The sequence below is a fragment of the Maniola jurtina genome, chromosome 2, assembly GCF_905333055.1.
Source record: "Maniola jurtina chromosome 2, ilManJurt1.1, whole genome shotgun sequence".
NCBI lineage: Eukaryota > Metazoa > Arthropoda > Insecta > Lepidoptera > Nymphalidae > Maniola > Maniola jurtina.
In genome coordinates this window covers 17,150,536-17,170,573 of record NC_060030.1, presented here as the reverse complement: position 1 = coordinate 17,170,573, position 20,038 = coordinate 17,150,536, and the positions used below count along the sequence as shown (strand labels likewise).

Here is a 20,038-nt window from a genome sequence, read left to right as displayed (position 1 = left end):
CGACTGGCGTTGAATCTTGCGTGTGAGTTCTTCTAATATGCGCGAGGGGAGCGGAGTGAGATGGGTAGTTTAGGTTTATAGGAGTGCGAAAGAGAGGGAATGGCGCGAACAATACTAGAGCTAATTTCTTAAACTGCACCCTTTCAAGTAAAGATTTTTATATAAATAGATGGGGATTATTATCGCAAATAGAATGCCATAAGCCTACTTTGTCGTATTAGTTTACAAATTACGAAAAACCAAATAAAATTTGAATGTCGCGGGCAGACCCGTCGCATCCACCTCAACTATTAATGACCTCAGGTTCAAGTCCCCAGATTCCAGACAGTCAGTATAATATTATTATCGTGATATTGCTCACACGGGCTAGACGGTAGAACCCAGAGCCGTAAAACCAGTTAAGTAAATAAAGAAAACTATCCTCATGTTTGCACTTTTTCTTTTCTTTCTCTTCTGGCTTTACAAAGATTAGCCAATGTCAAGTTTGTAGTTATCAGGGGGCACGGCAGTGCCTCCGCCAAGACGAGCCAAACGCGGCGGCCGGGGCGCTACGTACCTTTTAAATGTTGCTCTTAAATGTTCTTGACAGTTCGTGGATTTTTTATCTGAAATAACATTTAAGCCCGGAATAGCTTCTGCGACCATCACGAAGTACAATACAAATTAGTAATTGTCGAACAAACTATTCCTTAAGGCCTTAAAATATGTTATGTCATGTAATAGTTTTACGAACATTAAACGGCCAAGCCGTCCTTTTTTTACCAAGATGTAGGGTTTGTAGAATCAGAGCTTGTAAGTAGAGTGATTTGTTATTTATTGTTATAAATGTGATACAGTCAAGAACATTTAAGAGCAGCTATATTACTTTGGACTTCGGATAGGTAGGTCCCATGGCCAGCACAAATCTAAGCTCAGCTAGGGGCTTGGCTCTACTAGAGATCTCATAACTTTTTAACAGTGAAAACATTATGAACTTGTGAGTCTTGGCTACCTTTTTACATGAAATGTTTTTGGTGGGATTTGTATTACAAGTTTGTTAAACTATACAAGTATGGACACCGTATGTGCCGGCGCTCGCCGACATACGCACAGCACCCCTTTAGAGCGCTTTCCAGTCAGTTTTAACAAAAAAAAACACTCCAAAAAAGCAGAGCACGCCCGCCAGCTTACACCAACACAGACTAAGTCCCATTTTTGCACTTTGCTCACAGTAGTGATCATAGATAATGCTGAATATATAACCACGGAGTACTTAAATATACTGGAAAGTGGAATTACATACTCTTTGTTTGCTCATGTTAGTTTGCGTTGATTTTTGAATTATAATTTCATAACAATCAGTTCTTAGTTTGTTAATCAAAGACTACAGTGTGTTGTATCTTGTTTGAATCATTTGAATAATTATTTATGTATTAAATAAAATTAGTATGTAACAGTGGACTAACAATCAATATTTATTAAATTCAGTACTACTAAACTTTAGGCAAGTATGGCATGTTTAGTATAATACTTCTGCAACCATACAGCAGAAGATATTAAGTAGGTAATAATTTGGTCTCGAAGTAGGTAGGTAGGTATTCAAATGGTTCCTACAATAGCACAAAATTATTTAAGTAGGTATAAGATTTAATCTGCTCATTGTGGCTGTATTTACCTACCTATAAGATATTAATCTTTTAATAGTAGGTAATGCCTAACATGTGTTTAAGTAACAATAATTATGTCACTGTAAGTAGATACAGTGCCCAAAAGTTAAGGATTTTTTAAATACATTTTAAACCGACTTCCAAAAGAGGAGGAGGTTCTCAATTCATCTGAACCTATTTTTTTTTTTTTATGTATGTTCCCCAATTACTCAAAGACCCCTGGACCGATTTGGAAATATATTTTTTTGTTTGAAAGGGTATACTGTGTGCAGGTGGTCCCATATAAAGGTGAAGATCTAATGATCTGATCTGAAATATCTTCGCAGATGCAGAACAGAACTCCTCCATGGATCAGTGTAATAGCTTAGTAAACAGTAGTGTTTTAACTGAGCATAGCATATTATAGTATAGTGGGGCCATTAAAAATTGTGAAATAAAAAATTTTCAAAAGAAAAATAAAACGGACTTCAAAACCACAAACACTAAAAAGTAAAAAATAACTTTTGTTTAGCTACACTTGTAATGTGCCTAGGTATGAAGTCGGGCGAGCGTCACTCTTGGATTTCTAATTTTGTTTGAATATGCTCGCTCGACTTCATACCTAGGTTTTTGAAAATTTTCATAAGTAGGTACGCTACCAATTTAGCAAATTGCAAATATTATATTTATCAAGATTTGTTTTGGCTATTCTAGTAAGTACTCAAACGTGTTTGGCCTCTAGGGGGCATCAATGTAACATTTCAACCCACCGGTGCCCACAAGGCATCCCAATATGCATCTATTCATATTTTAAGTTAGCTTAATTAGCACCCTTTATTTCTTAGTTCAATACATTGCTGTATTTATTGCATTAAGCTTTGGAAAAGGGCACAGATATCTATTCATATAAAAGAAATGTTTAAATGTTTTACTGAACATGATTGTAGGCAATGCAAGGTTCCAGCGGCATCACCAGTGTCACTAGCAGTCAGAACTGTGTGAGCCCGTGCCAACTATTGCAGGTTTTCACTCGGACAGATATTTATTCAATGAAGTATAATATCTTCAGAAGGGCATGCGAGCTGCGAGCATGTGTGGTTGGCTTCATGGATAGAAATAATTTGTTTATGAAAATGTATCTTTAATGCGAGTAAAATGAGAAAAAGTCAAAAATATTGAAGAAAATTAATTTTCTCATAGAGTGGCTCTCACTTCCCCACCATTAAAATAACTGTTCATCTTTATTTATCAAATAAAGATGAACAGTACTTAGTATGAAGATTATTATATTTTACTGGTCAAGTTACTAAGTGGTACATTACCTATATTAAAATAAGTGTTTATCGTTTCCGCAGTGCAACATGGTTAGCGACGGCGACGGCGAGCCGGCGGCGCCGAGCGCGGCGCAGCGCGCGCGCGCCGAGCGCAGCCGCCTGCGCGCGCGGGCGCTGCGCGACGCGCGGCTCGTGGCGCGGTCCGCGCGCGCCGCCGCCGCGCCTCCGGCGGACTGCGGCGGCGGCTTCGTGCCCGAGGCGACGGCCGAGGCGGCGCCGCGCGCGCCGCCCGCGCCGCTCGTGCACCGCAGCGTGCAGCCGGCGTGCCTGGCGTGCGGCACGCGCTTCCCGCAATCCTTCCTGCTCGACACCTTCGACCACAGCGTGTGCGACGCCTGCAGGTCGCCACTCTCGTACACACACGATACATTCGCACTAGGTCTTTGGCAAGCCTGGAGCGCCGCAAAGGCGTAAGCTCTCTTAGGTGATCTCGGGTATAGCGGGTGTTCCGAGTGGGGTATGAAGACGGGGACTTTTTTTTACCTCCATTTTTGTAAAATAAAACTCTGGCTCCTTTCTCATATAGGGGAGTCCCTCTAAAAAATAAGAATTTCTAACTCAATATTCAATTACATATTTTCTGGCCAACATTCTACACCAAATACCAAAATTTCCGGTTTGTCAGGTACTCATTTCGTCTACGAGCTGGAGACCTGTGACACGCAGGCAGACTGGCAGAGACACATCAGAGTGACATTAATATGGCTCCGTTTTACCCTTTGGGTAACAAAACCCAATGCCAGAGAGTAGAGGGGACAACGCTTGGGTCACATTTTTATTATACGAGGGCGGCACTGAAAATTTCGGGAATCAAGGAAGTGACACAACACTACTATTTAAAAATGTATTTATTGCTTTTCGAAGTATTCTCCGCGAAATTTGACACATTTTTCCATACGATGGAACCAATCATTGAAGCAACCATTCCATTCGGAAGTTGGGGTCTCCAAAATGGCCGTTTTGTAGGCGTCCACAGCTTCTTCAGGTGATGAAAATCTCTGACCACGCAATGTATTCTTTATTTTAGGGAAAGTACAGAAATCATTAGGGCTTAGGTCGTGGCTGTACGGCGGATGGTCTAATAATTCTATGTTTTCTTGCTCTAAAAACTTTTTTGTTCTGTGCGCGGTGTTAGAACTCGCATTGTCGTGATGGAGGATGATGCGGCGGTTGCAGTTCTCTTTACGGAGTTCAGAAACGACCTGTGGCAAACAAATGCTAGCATACCATTCAGCATTAACTGTTCTTTGTCCCTCAAGAGGAATAGTCGCAACATGGCCGGTTTTGGAGACAAACGAAGCCACCATTTTTTTTGGAACACTTCGTGAACGAACAATTTTTGTTGGCTTTAACTCATTTTCGAACACCCAAACTCGTGACTGGTTTTTTGTTTCGGGTTCGTAAGCGTATATCCAGGATTCGTCACCTGATACGATGTTGTATACAGCATTTGAGGATCCTACGTGGAATCTTTCGAGAGTTCTGACGCACCAAGTAACGCGAGCCGCTTTTTGCTCTTCACAGAGCAAATGCGGTATCCATCGGGAAAACAACTTTTTTACACCTAACTGTTCATGCAAGAATATTTGTATTTGACTCATGCCAATGTCTAAAGTTGCCTGAATTTCGCGGTATGTCACATGTTGATCTTCCTCAATCAGCTTACGCACAGCATCAACGTTTTCTTGGGTGACTGCAGTTTTTGGACGACCTTGACGGGGATCATCACTGAGCTTGACACATCCACGTTGAAATTCAGCAAACTAGCGATAAATTGTGGTTTTTGAGGGGCTTCATCACCAAATGCAGAAATCATCCGGTCGACACACTCTTTTTGTGTTAAACCACTTCGAAAGTCATAATAAATCATCACTCTAAAATTTTCTCGAGTCAATTCCATTTTCTCAACGACTAAACAAGTTTGACAAGACCTTGTGACAAGACCGAGAATCTTTTTCTAAATAAATAAATGGTATTCGATTTTTAAAACCTAGGAGTTTTCAATTAAAAAGATTTTATTATAACAGGGACAGTGGAAATATTCCATTCCCGATACTTTTAGTGCAGCCTATGTATACTAGCTGATGCCCGCAGCTTCGCCCGCGTGGATTTAGGGTCTGAAATCCCGTGGGAATTTTTGATTTCCCCGGGTTGCAACGTGGTTCTGTACCACGTAAAAACATTTAAACGGATGATCCTTTAAAAATCCCGAGGGTTAGGAATGCAATTCCTTACAGCATCAGGGTTGAGGAGTTGGGTCCTCAAGGTCAACGACAAAGTGTTTTTAGTCCAAATTTTTTATGAAACAAGGTGCAAAGTTTGTTCAAACAAGTATCGATTTAAAAAAAATTACGCAAATCTGTTCAGAAATCTCTGAGATTTTGGTGTACGTAGGTAGAAAAACACAACTCCCTTTTTGAAAGTCGGTTAAAAAGTAGCCTATGTTACGCCCTGGTCAATCCTATACTTGTCTGTGAAAATCCCGTCAAAATCGGTTTAGCCGTTCCGAAGATTAGCCCGTTCAAACAGACAGACAAAAATTTTAAAAACGTGTAAATTCAGTTATGGTACCGTTCAAATAACCATATGAGCTTCATATGAGGTACCTAGATATTTCGAAATTACAGACAGATACTTCAATTTTATTTATTAGTATACTAAAGTGGACTCCTGGAACTGGCCAGTGCACGCTACCCCTGTACGGAATGTCGTCACAATCGGTTCCGCCGATCGGCCGTGTTCAGTTTCGCATTCATCTATCTGTCGAGGAATCTAGTATCAAAGCCGGGCGGGGTTACAAACACGACAAGTGACATTTTCTGTACTTTTAGTTTTCTTTTAAAACCGCTCAATAATCAGTATCGGCTTTCGCTGGGCTCCGTACCCACGTACGGAGCTACAGGGCATGTGCAACGAGGAGTGTGTCCATGTGCGCAGGGACGACGCGGGCGCGCACGCGCTGCTGCCGCGCACGCAGGCCAAGAGCGAGTTCCTGCTGCAGGACTGCGACCTGGACGCGCGCCCGCCGCCGCTGCGCGCGCTGGCGCGCCCCAACCCGCACCGCGAGCACGCGCCGCCCATGCGCCTCTACCTGCGCGCGCAGCTCGAGGCGCGCGCGTGCGAGGTGTGGGGCTCGCTGGCGGCGCTGGAGGCCGAGCGCGCGGCGCGCGCCGAGCGCCGCGAGCGCGCCGAGCGCAAGGCGGCGGGGCGGCGCCTGCGCGCGCTGCGCATGGACGTGCGCTCCAGCCTGTTCGCGGCGCCGCGCGCGCCGCACGAGCACGCCTTCGGGCCCGAGACGCGCGTGCGCGGCGACGAGTACCGGCGCGAGTGCGCGTGCGGCCTCGTGGAGACCTACGAGAAGATGTAGTGGCGGGCTGCGGAAGGCAAACGCGAGAGGTGTGGGCAAACTGTGTATTTCCGCGGCAGCGACCGTCCCGACCGCTCTTATAAATAATAATAAAAAATATGAAATGTAACAGGCGTCGTGCTGTCCGCCGCCCGCCGACTCGCCGCGCACTAGGAGCTCAGACTCGCCCGGCGCGGCGGCGGTCGTCGGTGTCGCGGCGACGGATAATACATCTCATTTAAATAGTCTTTAAGTCTTCGGGTAGATCATTCTTGGGGTGCTTATTTTCAAAATGTTGTTTGTAAGTCTTGGGGTCCGGCATCTGGGCCTGCAACAAGAGATGGACGGTTACATTTCCACTCGGCGGCCGGGAGCCGGCGGCCACCATCTCACAGAGCTCTGTACGCACCTTGCAGACGACGCAAGCGTGGACGAGCGCTTTCTGCGCTGCCTTCTTTTGGTCCGTGGCACTGTGTCCTTGTTGTTTTTTTAGTTTTGACTGTTTTTCCGCAGCTTTTGCCTGCGACTGAAGTTTCTGTTGTCCTCGAGCCATTCCGTTTTAATTTCCTATAAAATATATAGTGAGTTCATTAAAATCACCATAATATGTTTGTGTTTATATTGCTTAACGCTTAATGCACACCACGATGTGTCAAAACAATACCATACTTACCATTAAATTAACTCAAAATTGTTATTTACATTTCATAATTTTCATAATTGTTAACAATAGAATTGTAATTGTTTTAATCACCAATGTTATACTTTGCAGCGCCCTGACGGGGCTTCATGTTGTAATAATATTTTTTGTGATGAAGACATGAATGCAAATAAAGAAAGAATAAAGAATAAATTAAAATGACAGATACACAGATACTTATTAAAATGGTGACACACTCCTACCGTGCAAAATACTCACACAGCACCTCAAATGATCACCTGACTAGATATATTTTGTAGACAAGTTACATACTATCACACCTTAAATCTTACTTAACAATTATTATTTTATTAAAATGGTTATCATGCAGATCAAATTGTTTTATATATTGTATTGTAATGTAATAATATACAGAGATTAGAAAGTAATGCTTTGCCACTGGCCAGCAACTCTTGACTGTGATGTTGCAATGACATTGATGCTCTAAAGTTAAGGTATTAAGATTATGTCAACTGTTAGTGGTAACTTAGATAGTTCTGGAAATTATTGTAAATGTTGTAGATATACAGCTGATTTGAATGGAAATAATGAGAACAACTAATATGATGATTTTGATATAAGTGGTTGTTTGTTTACTAAGCTATTACCTAATTAATAAGTAATTGTTAGATACTATATAAATAAATAAAATTTCAAACCCAAAAAGTACCTAACTTTAGTGCCCTTGCCTACTGTTTGAAAGAACTAAACATTATGAAGTTCAGAGACTCGGTACCCACCCGAAAACATGAAATTCGTCATTATTCAATAAATAGGTACAAGTAAAGCTAATTGAAATCAAAAGATTAAATAGGTACTTGACCTACCTGATAAGACTAAATAAATACATAATGCCAGTCGACAAATGTACTGGCAAAAAATAATCGATCACTAAACAAGACAATAGGTACATACCTTAAGGTGTTTTCCAGGTGCTAGATAGGTTGATGGAATGCGAGTTTGTAACACACAGATGTTATTCCTGAACACGTCGCGGATACATTAATGTCGGCAAGCCTACACAGTAGGTACTTGAAGGGAATAGTGATATTTCTGGTTGAAATTACTGTACCTAAATTACTCAATTATTTTTTGCTCTTAGCCAGTCCAATTTGTATTTTATAATAATAATGCCCCCGTACCTGATAGGTAGGTTGTACCTATGTAGGTTGTAGTTTGTACAGATGAATTTCGCGAATGAATCAAAACTTCAAAAGCTTTTTGACAAAACGGACAAGTAGGTAAGTTGTGTAGGTAGGTACCTAGTGTCACAGACCACGAATCCGTAGGGCTCTATGAAAGGTGAGTGTAATATCCATAGACTCCAGAGATAGACCGTATTATTGGTCTACCGTCTATGGTCACTGGCTGGTTTGTATAAATTAGATATTTGGATATACTCTGTGATACACATGCTACTCGCACAAAAGCATGCTAGTTACCAGCAAAGTCGAGCTACTCGCATGTGTATCGAGATGAGATTCTGCTAGTATGTGCCAGTAGCTCACGTGCCAGTAGAAGGCATACCAGTAGAGGGGAAGTGGGTCGGGAGACTCGCATGCCAATTGCCAGCTCACTACAAGCAAGCGAAACACGTTGTAAGGTGTTTGCTAGTAGATCGCCCTTTCAACCTCTGCCAAATTTTTGAATTTTTGTGCTGGTTTATCTTTTGTACTATTTTGCGTCTATTCCCTGCTTTTGGTCACTTGTCATGGGTGGTCAAGTGCAGTCTATAGACTACAGTGTAACAGTGTATAAAGTGCGTAAGCCGTAAAGTGCCTCATAAAGTGCCAAAGACCTTACACTTACTAGTGTAAGGTCTTTCTAAAGTGCAGTCAAGTCACGTCAATGAGTCAAGTGGTCAACAATATGTTATTAGTCTGTGGGCATAGACCAGGAATTCTGTGGGTCTGTGGTCTTCTGTGGTGGTCATGGTTAAAAACGTATGTAGTGATTATACCAATAATGTTCTGTGGATTATATTCTCTTTGGTCATGGTCAAAAAGAGTATTTATTCTAATCACTATCACTATCACTACACTATACGTTATAGTCCTTCAGACGTATATAGTGATCTGTGGTTATAGTCATGGTCAACAACAAACAAAATAAAATAATAATTAACGCAACCGCCAACAATTTACAATGTTTACAACGTTATTAACTTAAGTTAACGACACTCAGTGATAGTTAAGTACCTACATTTAGAAAATAATTTTGCGGTGAGAGGTTTATTTTGGAAAAATAGGAATAGGAAAATATAGGATGTCTGAAAACTATTTGCCTCTTATATTAGTCAGTGCGTTAGATTTAGCAACCGCTTCGAAATTAATATCAGGTACGTTTAAAATCGTTTTATCTATTTATATCAAAGCTGCGGGCATCAGCTAGTCTTATATTAACCACCAGTTTCATATTCTTGGGTTTTTGTATTAGGAATGGAAACTTCTTTGTCGGAGATTTACATAAATCATAAAGGTAGGTACCAAAGAACAAATATTAAATTTTATAACTTCATAAACTTTTATAGGCACCTAACACTCATGACTGACTGATCTATCAACTTGGTTAGAGAGTAGTATATTACTCCGGTTATTTGTTAACTGTTGACTGTTAACTGTTCCAAGTGTTACTCTAAAAGTTACTAAGTGTTCATAATCCTTTTGGGAAAGACTTCGGAGCTCTAACAATACAATACTCAAGGTTGTTTGTGAAGGGATGCCCAGCCCTATTTTTAATTATTGGTTGTCTGTACACCAGGATAAGAACAGAAAATAATACCTGTGACCTGTGACATCTGAAATGAGTTTTTTTAACCATTTCAGTTAGTCTTAAGTTAATCTAATGTAAGTAAATGCTTTTAATGTAACATATATTCTATTGTAATTTTATTTGTATATGGGTTTTTTTATGCCTGACAATAAAAACTATTATTATTATAATAAGATGACTAGACAATCTAACTGCTGACTGAGAAACCATCTGCTGCAAGTTGAGTTTGTCACTGGACTGATATGTTTTTGAGTTTTTATCTCTTACATCCACGAGCAATCTGCAAGTGCACACAATCTGTAAACCAAAATGCCAGGTCTGAACTGATGTAATTCCTGTCAAAACACTCTCTGCACAGCAGCATTACACTGCATCTAGACTTATCAGTTTAGTGTTGAGATGGTGTACAACGAGCCAATTTGTTTCAGTTGTGTGCAACTCTTTTAGTAAAAATATACTTCAAGGGATTTGATGATGCCAATTTGATATTGCAGCTTGAGATGGACAAAACTCCATTTGTTTTTTACCTCTTTTTTATCTCAACTGATAATGCGACGGGCTCGCATGACCACGGTGCGACTGGACTCCAATGAGGAGGAGTCCTGTGTGCGCAGTGACAGTTCAAGTGCTTACACAGTGATATACGAGTCAGTCGAGCACAATGTCCTAGACTCCTTCAATATCATTTGCCATATACATATTATTACATTGTATCTTAATTGCCTTTATCTTTTTAATAATATTTGATTTTCATTTGACTTCAGAAATAATCGACAATGAAGTGACAGATAGTGACAGAAAACAGCGCAACGGCAGAGTGTGGCGCCTCGTCAACAAATACTACCGCGCGGACGTGGAGCTATGCCCGGCGCCCGACGGCGCGCCGCTGCCGCCCGCCGCCGAGCTGCTCGAGGCGCACGTCATCTGCGTCACTGAGCAGGTCACACAGTCACATACACTAACTCCGTGCCCGGCGCCCGACGGCGCGCCGCTGCCGCCCGCCGCCGAGCTGCTCGAGGCGCACGTCATCTGCGTCACTGAGCAGGTCACACAGTCACATACACTAACTCCGTGCCCGGCGCCCGACGGCGCCGCTTATTACTTTTAATTGAACTTAGTTTTCATAAATTTCATAGAAACGCCTTAATTTTTTGAGATGAAAGAAAGCGCCTACGGGGCCAGTGAACTGATTATGATTGACGACGCGCAGGGCGCAGCGGCGGCGGCGGCGGCGGAGGCGCGGCGCGCGGCGCACGGCGCGGGCGCGGCCGTGCGGCTCGTGCTGGCGCCGGGCGCGCGGCTGCCGGGCGCGCTGGCCGCCTGGGCGCGGCGCTGCGGCTACGAGCCCGTAGCGCTGGCGGAGCGTGCCGAGCCCGCCGCGGACTCGCCGCCCGACGCCGTGGGCGTGCAGCGCGTGCGCGACGCGTTGCATGCGCACGCGTGGCGCGGCCTGCAGCACGCGCACACAGGTCAGTACACAACAGGCGCGCGAGTGGGAGGGACGCCATCATACGATGAAGCGAGATAGCGATATTTGACGAACTAAAAACTTCTTTAGAAAGAATTTTCTTCAGAAGCGGGATGTTCTGATTTAAAATCACGGTAAAGAAATGTTAAGGATCGAATCCTTTGACTTAGGAATGTTGGTTGTATTACACTACGAAGGTACTATAGGCAGTAGGTACTAAGCTACGACTTTAAACTCGCAAGTCCTAACTCGTCAACCCTGATGGTGCAAGGTACAGCACTGCACTATACAGATTCAGGAACTGTTACTGGTGATCTACTATAATTTTAGGTACCGAGCGATTCCATTGAACTTCGGGTCCTAACTTCTCAATCCTGATGCTGCAAGCCGTAGAAACTGTTCTTACAGCTACTAAGCCATAAGAATTTTCAGTCGTAAATTTCATTCCTAATTCTAAAATGTAGGTACCAAGTAAGGACTTTGTGATCAAACTCGCAAGTTGCAACTTTTCATCCCTGATGAACGCTGATGCGGGCACAGCTAAACCATAAGGATTCAGGAACTGTTCCTGGTGAAATAATACTTAAAATATCCAGCATAGACTACATCATTGAACTCAAAGTCCCAACTCCTCAATCCTGGTGCTGCAAGGAATTGAACTCCTCAGCCGGGGACTCAGTAGGGATTGCTTGGTATGAGCAGCAGAGATGGGTTTCCAGGGGACTGGGGAGGTCATTCTTAGTATAAGTGTTAATGATATTGCCGAGAGCAGAAATACTAAGTTGTTTTATTGGAACAAATCATCAATAGAAAACACGCCATCTATTAAAGATGTGAAGTTAAGGCCCAATTTGTTCAAACAATTCTAAACAAGGCATTAGGACGGAAACAATAATTTTAACGGTTCCTAGGGTTAGGGTTTTTTGTCTGTCTGTCTGTCCGTCCGTCCGTCGTTTCTGTCAAGAAAACCTATAGGGTACTTCCCGTTGACCTAGAATGATCAAATTCGGCAGGTAGGTAGGTCTTATAGCACAAGTAAAGGAATAATTCCGAAAACCATGAATTTGTGGTTACATCATTAAAAATAAAATAAAAATGTGTTTAAACAAAGTAAGATAACTATACCAAGTGGGGTACCTGGGAAAGGGCTTCTTTACCTGTACATTCTAAAACAGATTTTTATTTATTTTTATGCATAACTAGAATATGCTCGCGACTTCGTCCGCGTGGACTTAGATTTTTATAGATTCCGTGGGATTTTCTGGGATGAAAAGTTGCCTATTTCGATTACAGGGACGCAAGCTACTTCGTTACCAAATTTCATACAAATCTGTTAAGAAGATGGGTCTTTAGAAATCCCGCGGGAACTCTTTGATTTTCCGGGATAAAAGTAGACTAGGTCCGTCCCCGGGATATAAGCTAAGCCTGTACGAAATTTCGTCAGAATCGGTTACACTGTTGGGCCGTGAAAAGGTAGCGGACAGACACACTTTCGCATTTATAATATTAAGTATAGATGGTATACTTAGTTTATTTATCAAGCGAAATGTCGAAAAAAATACCTGAATACGGAACCCCCGGTGCGCGAGTCCGACTCGCACTTGGCCGGTTTTTTATGCAATATTCGGCTGAAGGTTGGCTGAAGGCCATCCATTTACATATTATGTTTACATTTAAAGTAATTAGTTAAATTCAGCAATTCAGACTCAATAACTCACTCGAGTTCGTCATCTCGTCGTCAATTTCTCATCGTCAATTCCTCAATGCCTGAAAACAAAAGTCTTCAACCAGTGTGTCCTTCCCGTCCTCACCTATGGTGCTGAAACGTGGACACTGACAAAAGGCCTTGTACACAAATTCAAAGTTGCTCAGCGAGCTATGGAGAGGGCTATGTTAGGAGTTTCCCTGAGGGATAAGATCCGAAACAAGGAGATCCGCAGGAGAACCAAGGTCACTGACATAGCCCAAACTATTAGCAAGCTGAAGTGGCAGTGGGCAGGCCATGCCTGTCGTAGAGGCGACGGCCGTTGGAGCCGGAAAGTCCTTGAGTGGAGACCGCGTTTAAGCAAGCGTAGTGTAGGACGCCCTCCAGCACGATGGACCGACGATATAAAGCGGCTGGCGGGAAGTGGCTGGATGAGGAAGGCTGAGGACCGGGTGTGGTGGCGCTCTTTAGGGAAGGCCTATGTCCAACAGTGGACGTCCACAGGCTGATGATGATGATGATGATGATGAACTCACTCGAGTAGATTCAGAGACCTTACTTGGCTCCGTTGAATAGTAATAAGTCGGAAATCAGAATATTAATAAAATCATGTACCTATAAACCTAGTGTATGTTAGCCTACACTTGTGAAGCACAGGTGTGGGGGAGGCGGAGGCGGAGGGCGCGGTGGAGCGCGCGGAGGCGTTCGCGGCGGCGCTGGGCGCGCTGGCGGCCGCGCGCGACGCGCCGCCCGCCGACGACGCCGAGCGGCGGCGCCGCGCCGAGCGCGTCGTGGCCGCCTTCTGCCGCGCGCTGGGCGCCGAGCCGCCGCTGCTGTGAGGAGGGCGCGGTGGAGCGCGCGGAGGCGTTCGCGGCGGCGCTGGGCGCGCTGGCGGCCGCGCGCGACGCGCCGCCCGCCGACGACGCCGAGCGGCGGCGCCGCGCCGAGCGCGTCGTGGCCGCCTTCTGCCGCGCGCTGGGCGCCGAGCCGCCGCTGCTGTGAGGGGGGCGAGGCCGGGAAGACGAATCAAACGACGCACCAAAAATGCATATTTATTTATTAAAACGATAAAAAGTCGGATATGTGCGGCCGCAGCGCGCGTGTAAATACTCTAGGGGGCGGCGGCCCGCTCCCGGATCACAGATTGTGCATTATTATCTCTTCGGACGAAAGCGTCTCCGACGCGTACAATAAAGTGCTACCCCAGCGACGATGTTTGCTTGTCCCCTCTCCTGTCCCGCTCCCGCGCAGGGGAGCGGCGACGCTGTAGCTCCTGTCCCGCTCCCGCGCAGGGGAGCGGCGGCGCTGTAGCTCCTGTCCCGCTCCCGCGCAGGGGAGCGGCGACGCTGTAGCTCCTGTCCCGCTCCCGCGCAGGGGAGCGGCGGCGCTGTAGCTCCTGTCCCGCTCCCGCGCAGGGGAGCGGCGGCGCTGTAGCTCCTGTCCCGCTCCCGCGCAGGGGAGCGGCGGCGCTGTAGCTCTCTTACAAATAAATAACGATATAATATTCTATTAACAGTAAATGCTCCCCGATGAGGCGTCTCTTCAATTTGATTAATTATTATCTTTAGCTTAAATTATAAAAAGGCTGGCGCGGGTCGCTCCGTGCGCTCGCGTGCGCCGCGGCGCGCGAGGAGCGACCTCGTGTATATAGTATAAATGTAATTGACCTAACGTTAGTAAAGCGACAATAATACGGTTTTAAATCTTAAAAATATCTCGATAAACTAGTTGTGCGAACGTTGTGTGCTGTGTAGTCGTGCGCTCTAGGCGATCGGGCGCACGGCGAGGTCGGCGGCGTCGTCGTCGTTGTCGTCTTCGTCGTCGGGCGGCGCGGCGAGCGGCTCGTCGAGCAGCGCGCGGAAGTACTGCGCGGCGAGACGCGCGATGTAGGTGCGCTGCGGCGGCGTGGCGGGCGGCGCGGGCCACCAGCCCTCCAGGAAGCCGATGTGGCCGCCGCGCGCCGTGACCGCCAGCGCCACGCGCGCGCTGCGCGCCGCCTCGCGCGCCGGCAGCACGGCGGCCGGCTGGAAGGGGTCGTCGGCCGCCTGCAGGCACAGCGTGGGCACGCGCACGGCGCGCAGGCGGCCGCGCAGCGTGGCGGCCGCGTAGTACGCGTCCACGGACGCGAAGCCGAAGTGCGCCGCCGTGAAGGCCGCGTCGAACTGGCGCACCGTGCGGCAGCGCTCCAGCGCCGGCCACGCGTGCCGCAGCGGCGCGTGCGCGCGCACTGTGCGCCGCAGGTTGCGCGCCATGTGCCACGATAGCAGCGCGTTGAGCGGCGGCGCCTCGATGCACGTCGCGCCCGCCTCCACGTCCAGCGGCGACGACACCACGAGCGCGGCGCGCAGCTTGGCGGCCGCCGCGGCGCCGTGCGCGGCCAGGTAGTGGCCCAGGATGAGCCCGCCCAGCGACACGCCCACGGCCAGCAGCGGCGCGGCGCCGCGCGCGCGCACGGCGTCCACCACCTCGCCCAGGTCGTCGTGCGACACGGCGCAGTACAGCCGCGGCGTCTGCTGACACACCACCGCCCACCGTCAGTACGTGACATCTCTTATAGAGATACGAGTAAATGCTTCCCTGTCCACTTTTTCTTTCTGTTTCTCCCTATTGTAACTTTCTGGGAGAAATATAAATGAAAAGAGCTGAATAGATATAATTATTACGTTATATTATACAGTGTGTTTTTTTTTTTAACTGGAACAATAGGTATGGGGAAATCCAAAACCTTAGGTACAGAGAAACTGTCCTGGAAAACTTCAGCTCTTTTTGTGAGAACAATCTTGGCATAGTCAATTTTTTGGTCAAGCGTGAGTTGTTCAAAAAAATCAATGAAATTGACTAAAATTTTTTTATACCAATCAACTCAGTTTCATGTCATGTCATCATTCATCATAGTGTCATGGATCATTTCATTGTATCGAAAGAAAAAACAGCAGAACTTGGTCCTTTAAGTAATTTGTAAGTTATACAAGGAACCAAAAGCTTTTGAAATAATCCGCCAAACCTTACTTAATAACTTATAGCAGCGTCGCCGCGTCGTGCGAGGCCGCGCACGTATCGGCCGCTCCTCGGGATATTTCAGATATCAAGAAGATGGATGACTTGTGCGATGTCGATCAACAATTTTGAGATAGCGAAATGATTGACGTGCGAGTAACATTTCCGGTGCTTATATTAAGAGCGATATGTATGTCATATATATGATATATAGTCTATACTACGGAAACTATGGAAAATCAAAGGTTCTTTATTTATTTCAGATGTAGATTTTCATTATTAAAAAATCATAAGTAGATAGAAAATACAGTTGCAGCAAAGTCGTACCTGCTCCATACGGCTGACGTGGTTTCCTTGTGGTGCGGTACTGGTTGTTGACCACGACCGAGAGGCACCACCGCCCGTAGCACCTCCCGACAGCGTCACATGAGCTCGTGGTGCGGTACTGACCGTGAGCGCCAGGCCGCCGAGGCCGCGGTTGTTGAACACGACGGCGTGCGCGCCCAGCTCGCGCGCCGCGGCCACCAGGCAGCGCACGTAGTCGGCGTGCGCGCCGCCCGTGAGGCCGGGCAGCACGAGCAGCACGGGCCGGTCGCGCCGCGCGTCCAGCTCCGCCCAGTCCAGCGCCACCTGCCCGCCGTCCGACAGCCGCAGCACCTCCCGACAGCGTCACATGAGCTCGTGGTGCGGTACTGACCGTGAGCGCCAGGCCGCCGAGGCCGCGGTTGTTGAACACGACGGCGTGCGCGCCCAGCTCGCGCGCCGCGGCCACCAGGCAGCGCACGTAGTCGGCGTGCGCGCCGCCCGTGAGGCCGGGCAGCACGAGCAGCACGGGCCGGTCGCGCCGCGCGTCCAGCTCCGCCCAGTCCAGCGCCACCTGCCCGCCGTCCGACAGCCGCAGCACCTCACTGCGCGCACACACACTTGCTACTTCGCGACGCGAGACACGCCGGGAGCTAGCTGAACCCCCCCGTTGAGCTATTGAAGCTCCATTTTGTCGAAATTGAACCTGATTCTAATAGAATACATTTTACATTTTCAGTTCTCTACTAGTATCATAAAAGACTGCAATGTTACCTTTATAGAGATCTAAAGAGAGCCATTATGTTGTAGACATCTGCTCAGAAACGATTTTTGAAATTGAACCCCTAAGGGGGTAAAATAGGGGTTTGAAATTTGTGTACTCCTGTAATTTTAACTTGGCCAATTTTGACAGTACTTTCTCTTTACAAAGGTTGTGCGTACTGTCAAGTTTTCAAGTTTTAGTGCAGATTTGAATATGAGTTTGGGGATGGAGGATGGAACTCCTGAACAAGTAACAGCAACTCAATGGCAATCAGTGTAGTAGCTTAGTAAAAGTAGATTTTTTTATTCCATAACACATCATAATTTTATTAAATACACAATATAATATACATTTTTTTCGAGGTGTGATAAAAATTAGTACCTGAATTTTCCACTAAAATTTAATACAGGTTTATTATCATCCTCAATGTTTCAAAGGAGGAAGGACATAATATACCCTGTTGTAATAACACACTTATCTAGTGAAAGCCCACCTGTGCAAGCCCGGCAGCTAACTTCTTAGTTGTTGGAAATTATGAATATTACTTCTGAAACAGAATGTTATATTGCACATCCTAAATCATTATTGAAATATTTTAAATGCTGGAAGCCGGGATTAAATCCATGCTAATATTATAAATGTGTCTGTGTCTATTACCTCGTTTGTGACTCATCAGTTTGACTCATTTTGACAAACAAGCTACTTTTAGTCCCAGAAAATTAAAGAGTTCCCACTGGATTAAAAAAACTTAAAACACTTATGACCTAGGTACTTTTTATTCTGGAAATCAATTGAAAACCTAAATCCCCACTGATGTTAGTCACGGTTAGTCATCTAGTAATCAATATTATAAATTCAGATTCATATGTGTAGAGGCAATAAAAGTGAAATGTATCCACTGATTTTACAATGATAAGGCTTGTTCCACAGCGGTTGAGGGGCACATTTTATATTTTGAAAGCACCTTTTGAATGAGAAAAATAGGTTGAGTTAAAATACTAGTTTATTACTTAATGCAAATAAAGTGCCCAAGTGTAAATTTGAATTCATAAGGCCAAAGAAGCTTAATAGGAGAGAAGTGCAGGGGTAAGTTCAGTGGGCACTGACCGGCGGTAGCGCTGCGGCGGCAGCAGGCGCGAGCGCAGCACGGAGCCCAGCACGGTCTGCAGGCGCGCCTCCACGCACCACGGCGTGGGCCAGTACGCCTCGCGCAGCAGCGGCACGCGCGCCTCCAGCAGCGCGCGGAAGTCGCCCGCGCGGCAGTGCAGCTGCGGCCGCTGCAACACGCCACACGTCACGCCGCGCCAGCCGCGCGCCGCGCGCCCCGCGCCCCGCGCCCCGCCCGCTTACCTTCACCGCCTCCAGCAGGTAGTACGCCAGGTACAGCAGCGACAGCGACAGACACACCAGCAGCTCCTTGCGGACCTCGCACATATACACCAACGCCCCTAGCATGCTGAGCGCGCGACCGGTTCACACGTTGCTCTCAAACTTAGCTTAACTATCATACCGCTAGATGCTAATATCACAGGCCGAGACGATTGACGACGAATTGATAAATCAAAAGTATTTTTGATGTCATGTCATGCACAGCTGACTGCAATCATTTGTCACCATTGTCACTGTCCAAAAGAATAGTCAACGTCAATGCAACAATCACGGACACTATTTTTTTTTTTCTTTAAATCTGGCTTTACTCTGATTAGCCAATGTCAAGTTTGTAGATATTTTCAAGTTATCGTTTCTTTATGGGACTCCGTCTGCGCCGGCGCCCGCTGACATACACGCGGCACCCCATTAGAGCGCTTCCCAGTCAGTTCCAACACCAACTAACACAAAAATCAGCCAAAACACTCCAAACAAGCACAGCACGCGCGCCAGAAAACGCCATCACAGATGAAGTCAGACACTATGCATATAACTCTATAAACACCATGTCTACACCATTGAGAAGACTTCGTCTGTGGTGGCGTTTGCTGGCGCGCGTGTTGTGACTTTTTGGTGTTTTTTTGAGAAGTGGCTGGTTTTTTTTTGTGTTCTGCTGTTGTTTATTGGTGGTGGAACTGACTGGGAAGCACTCTAAAGGGGTGCCGCGTGTATGTCGGCGGGCACCGGCACAGGCGAAGTCCATACACATATAGTTTCCTTAACTTGTAAATAACTACAAACTTGACATTGGCTAATCAGTGTAAAGCCAGACGAGAAAAAAAAACACCATAGAGATTCTTAGTGGCTTTTTGTTATGCCACACAGCACAAACCATTGAGATTCTTGTTCTTTACACGCTAGGTACTCCATAAAGAGGAACAACAAAAGTCCTATGCAAAAGTCCGACAAGGCCTTCAAGGCCTCGATAACACTCTGCTGGCACTTGAGTGACATTGACAGGGGGGCGCAGATGTTAGCACAAAGGCTGCCAGGAAGTAGAATTTCCTCAAGTTGGGAATATTTTGAAAATGTCAATGTTGAAAATCGAGCAAGTTTTATGTAATTTCAACTGAAATAGAAATAAGGAAAGCCATTCCTGTTTGTACATCAAAAAAGATTTATACAAACCATTGATAGGACTTGCAATCTATCATGTTTAGCTGCTCAAATACAATACGTCTTACCTAGTGCTAAATATAGCTATAAGATGCAGACACATTTTAAATGCTGTATATGAAATCCCATCAAAAACACTTCATGTAAAGCATGTAAAGATTGCCAAGACTCACAAGTTCATAATGTTTTTACGGTTAAAAAGTTTTGAGATCTCTAGTAGAGCCAAGCCCCTCGCTGAGCTTAGATTTGTGCTGGCCATGGAAGCTATCCCAAGTCCAAAGTATGCTTTTAAATGCTCTTGACTACCTATATCACATTTATAACAATAAATAACAAATAACTCTACTTACAAGCTCTCATTCTACAAATCCTACATCTTGGTTAAAAAAGTACGGTTTGGCCGTTTACAGTTCGTGGATTTTTTATCTGAAATGACATTTAACCCCGGAATAGCTTGTACGACCATCACCAAGTACAATAC

General features: G+C 45.8%; 4 protein-coding genes and 1 long non-coding RNA gene across 7 annotated transcripts; 3 read left to right on the top strand and 2 right to left on the bottom strand.

The window, feature by feature from the left end:
• Positions 1-2,263: 2,263 nt before the first annotated feature.
• LOC123872126 (DNA repair protein complementing XP-A cells homolog) lies at positions 2,264-6,326 on the top strand. The gene is made up of 3 exons (XM_045916280.1): positions 2,264-2,647; positions 2,981-3,300; positions 5,897-6,326. Exons 1-3 carry the CDS (start codon positions 2,576-2,578, stop codon positions 6,324-6,326), a joined length of 822 nt encoding a protein of 273 aa, XP_045772236.1. The 5' UTR covers positions 2,264-2,575.
• A 29-nt stretch (positions 6,327-6,355) lies between these two features.
• Positions 6,356-8,259, bottom strand: LOC123872134 (zinc finger protein 706-like). Of its 2 annotated transcripts, none has more exons than XM_045916293.1 (3): positions 7,921-8,259; positions 6,715-6,872; positions 6,356-6,633 (listed from the first exon to the last, which is right to left on the bottom strand). In XM_045916293.1, exons 2-3 carry the CDS (start codon positions 6,856-6,858, stop codon positions 6,544-6,546), a joined length of 234 nt encoding a protein of 77 aa, XP_045772249.1. In that variant the 5' UTR covers positions 6,859-6,872; positions 7,921-8,259; the 3' UTR covers positions 6,356-6,543. The 2 variants fall into 2 exon arrangements, with proteins under 2 accessions (XP_045772249.1, XP_045772253.1); XM_045916297.1 differs by lacking the exon at positions 7,921-8,259 and adding an exon at positions 7,183-7,542 and having other exon boundaries at positions 6,715-6,974.
• Positions 8,260-9,048: 789 nt separating this feature from the next.
• LOC123872908 lies at positions 9,049-11,071 on the top strand (the record flags this gene model as incomplete). Its single annotated transcript, XM_045917500.1, has 3 exons — positions 9,049-9,343; positions 10,542-10,717; positions 10,988-11,071. Coding segments are annotated over exons 1-3 (333 nt in total), but the record flags the coding sequence as incomplete, so codon positions are not given.
• Positions 11,072-11,073: 2 nt separating this feature from the next.
• Positions 11,074-14,527, top strand: LOC123877857. The gene is made up of 3 exons (XR_006798691.1): positions 11,074-11,246; positions 13,608-13,799; positions 13,963-14,527. It is a non-coding gene; the product is annotated as an uncharacterized LOC123877857 (long non-coding RNA).
• Positions 13,991-18,644, bottom strand: LOC123877821 (protein ABHD1). 2 transcript variants are annotated; one of them, XM_045924738.1, is made up of 5 exons: positions 18,364-18,644; positions 18,121-18,290; positions 16,645-16,855; positions 14,753-15,460; positions 13,991-14,720 (listed from the first exon to the last, which is right to left on the bottom strand). In XM_045924738.1, the coding sequence occupies exons 1-5, from the start codon at positions 18,466-18,468 to the stop codon at positions 14,649-14,651; spliced, it is 1,266 nt and encodes a 421-aa protein (XP_045780694.1). In that variant the 5' UTR covers positions 18,469-18,644; the 3' UTR covers positions 13,991-14,648. The 2 variants fall into 2 exon arrangements, with proteins under 2 accessions (XP_045780694.1, XP_045780702.1); XM_045924746.1 differs by having other exon boundaries at positions 13,991-15,460.
• Positions 18,645-20,038: the final 1,394 nt, after the last annotated feature.

Bases quoted from the DNA above. Each gene is read 5' to 3' on its own strand.
- LOC123872126 (XM_045916280.1), top strand. From the start codon at position 2,576: ATGCAAGGTTCCAGCGGCATCACCAGTGTCACTAGCAGTCAGAACTGT. The intron at 2,648-2,980 runs GTTTTCACTCGG...TCGTTTCCGCAG, and splicing joins GCCCGTGCCAACTATTGCAG to TGCAACATGGTTAGCGACGG. The intron at 3,301-5,896 runs GTCGCCACTCTC...CCATGTGCGCAG, and splicing joins AGCGTGTGCGACGCCTGCAG to GGACGACGCGGGCGCGCACG.
- LOC123872134 (XM_045916293.1), bottom strand. From the start codon at position 6,858: ATGGCTCGAGGACAACAGAAACTTCAGTCGCAGGCAAAAGCTGCGGAA. The intron at 6,634-6,714 runs GTGCGTACAGAG...CTCTTGTTGCAG, and splicing joins ACGCTTGCGTCGTCTGCAAG to GCCCAGATGCCGGACCCCAA.
- LOC123877821 (XM_045924738.1), bottom strand. From the start codon at position 18,468: ATGCTAGGGGCGTTGGTGTATATGTGCGAGGTCCGCAAGGAGCTGCTG. The intron at 18,291-18,363 runs GTAAGCGGGCGG...GGCGTGTTGCAG, and splicing joins ACCTGCTGGAGGCGGTGAAG to CGGCCGCAGCTGCACTGCCG. The intron at 15,461-16,644 runs GTCAGTACCGCA...GTGTGTCAGCAG, and splicing joins TCGGCGGCCTGGCGCTCACG to ACGCCGCGGCTGTACTGCGC.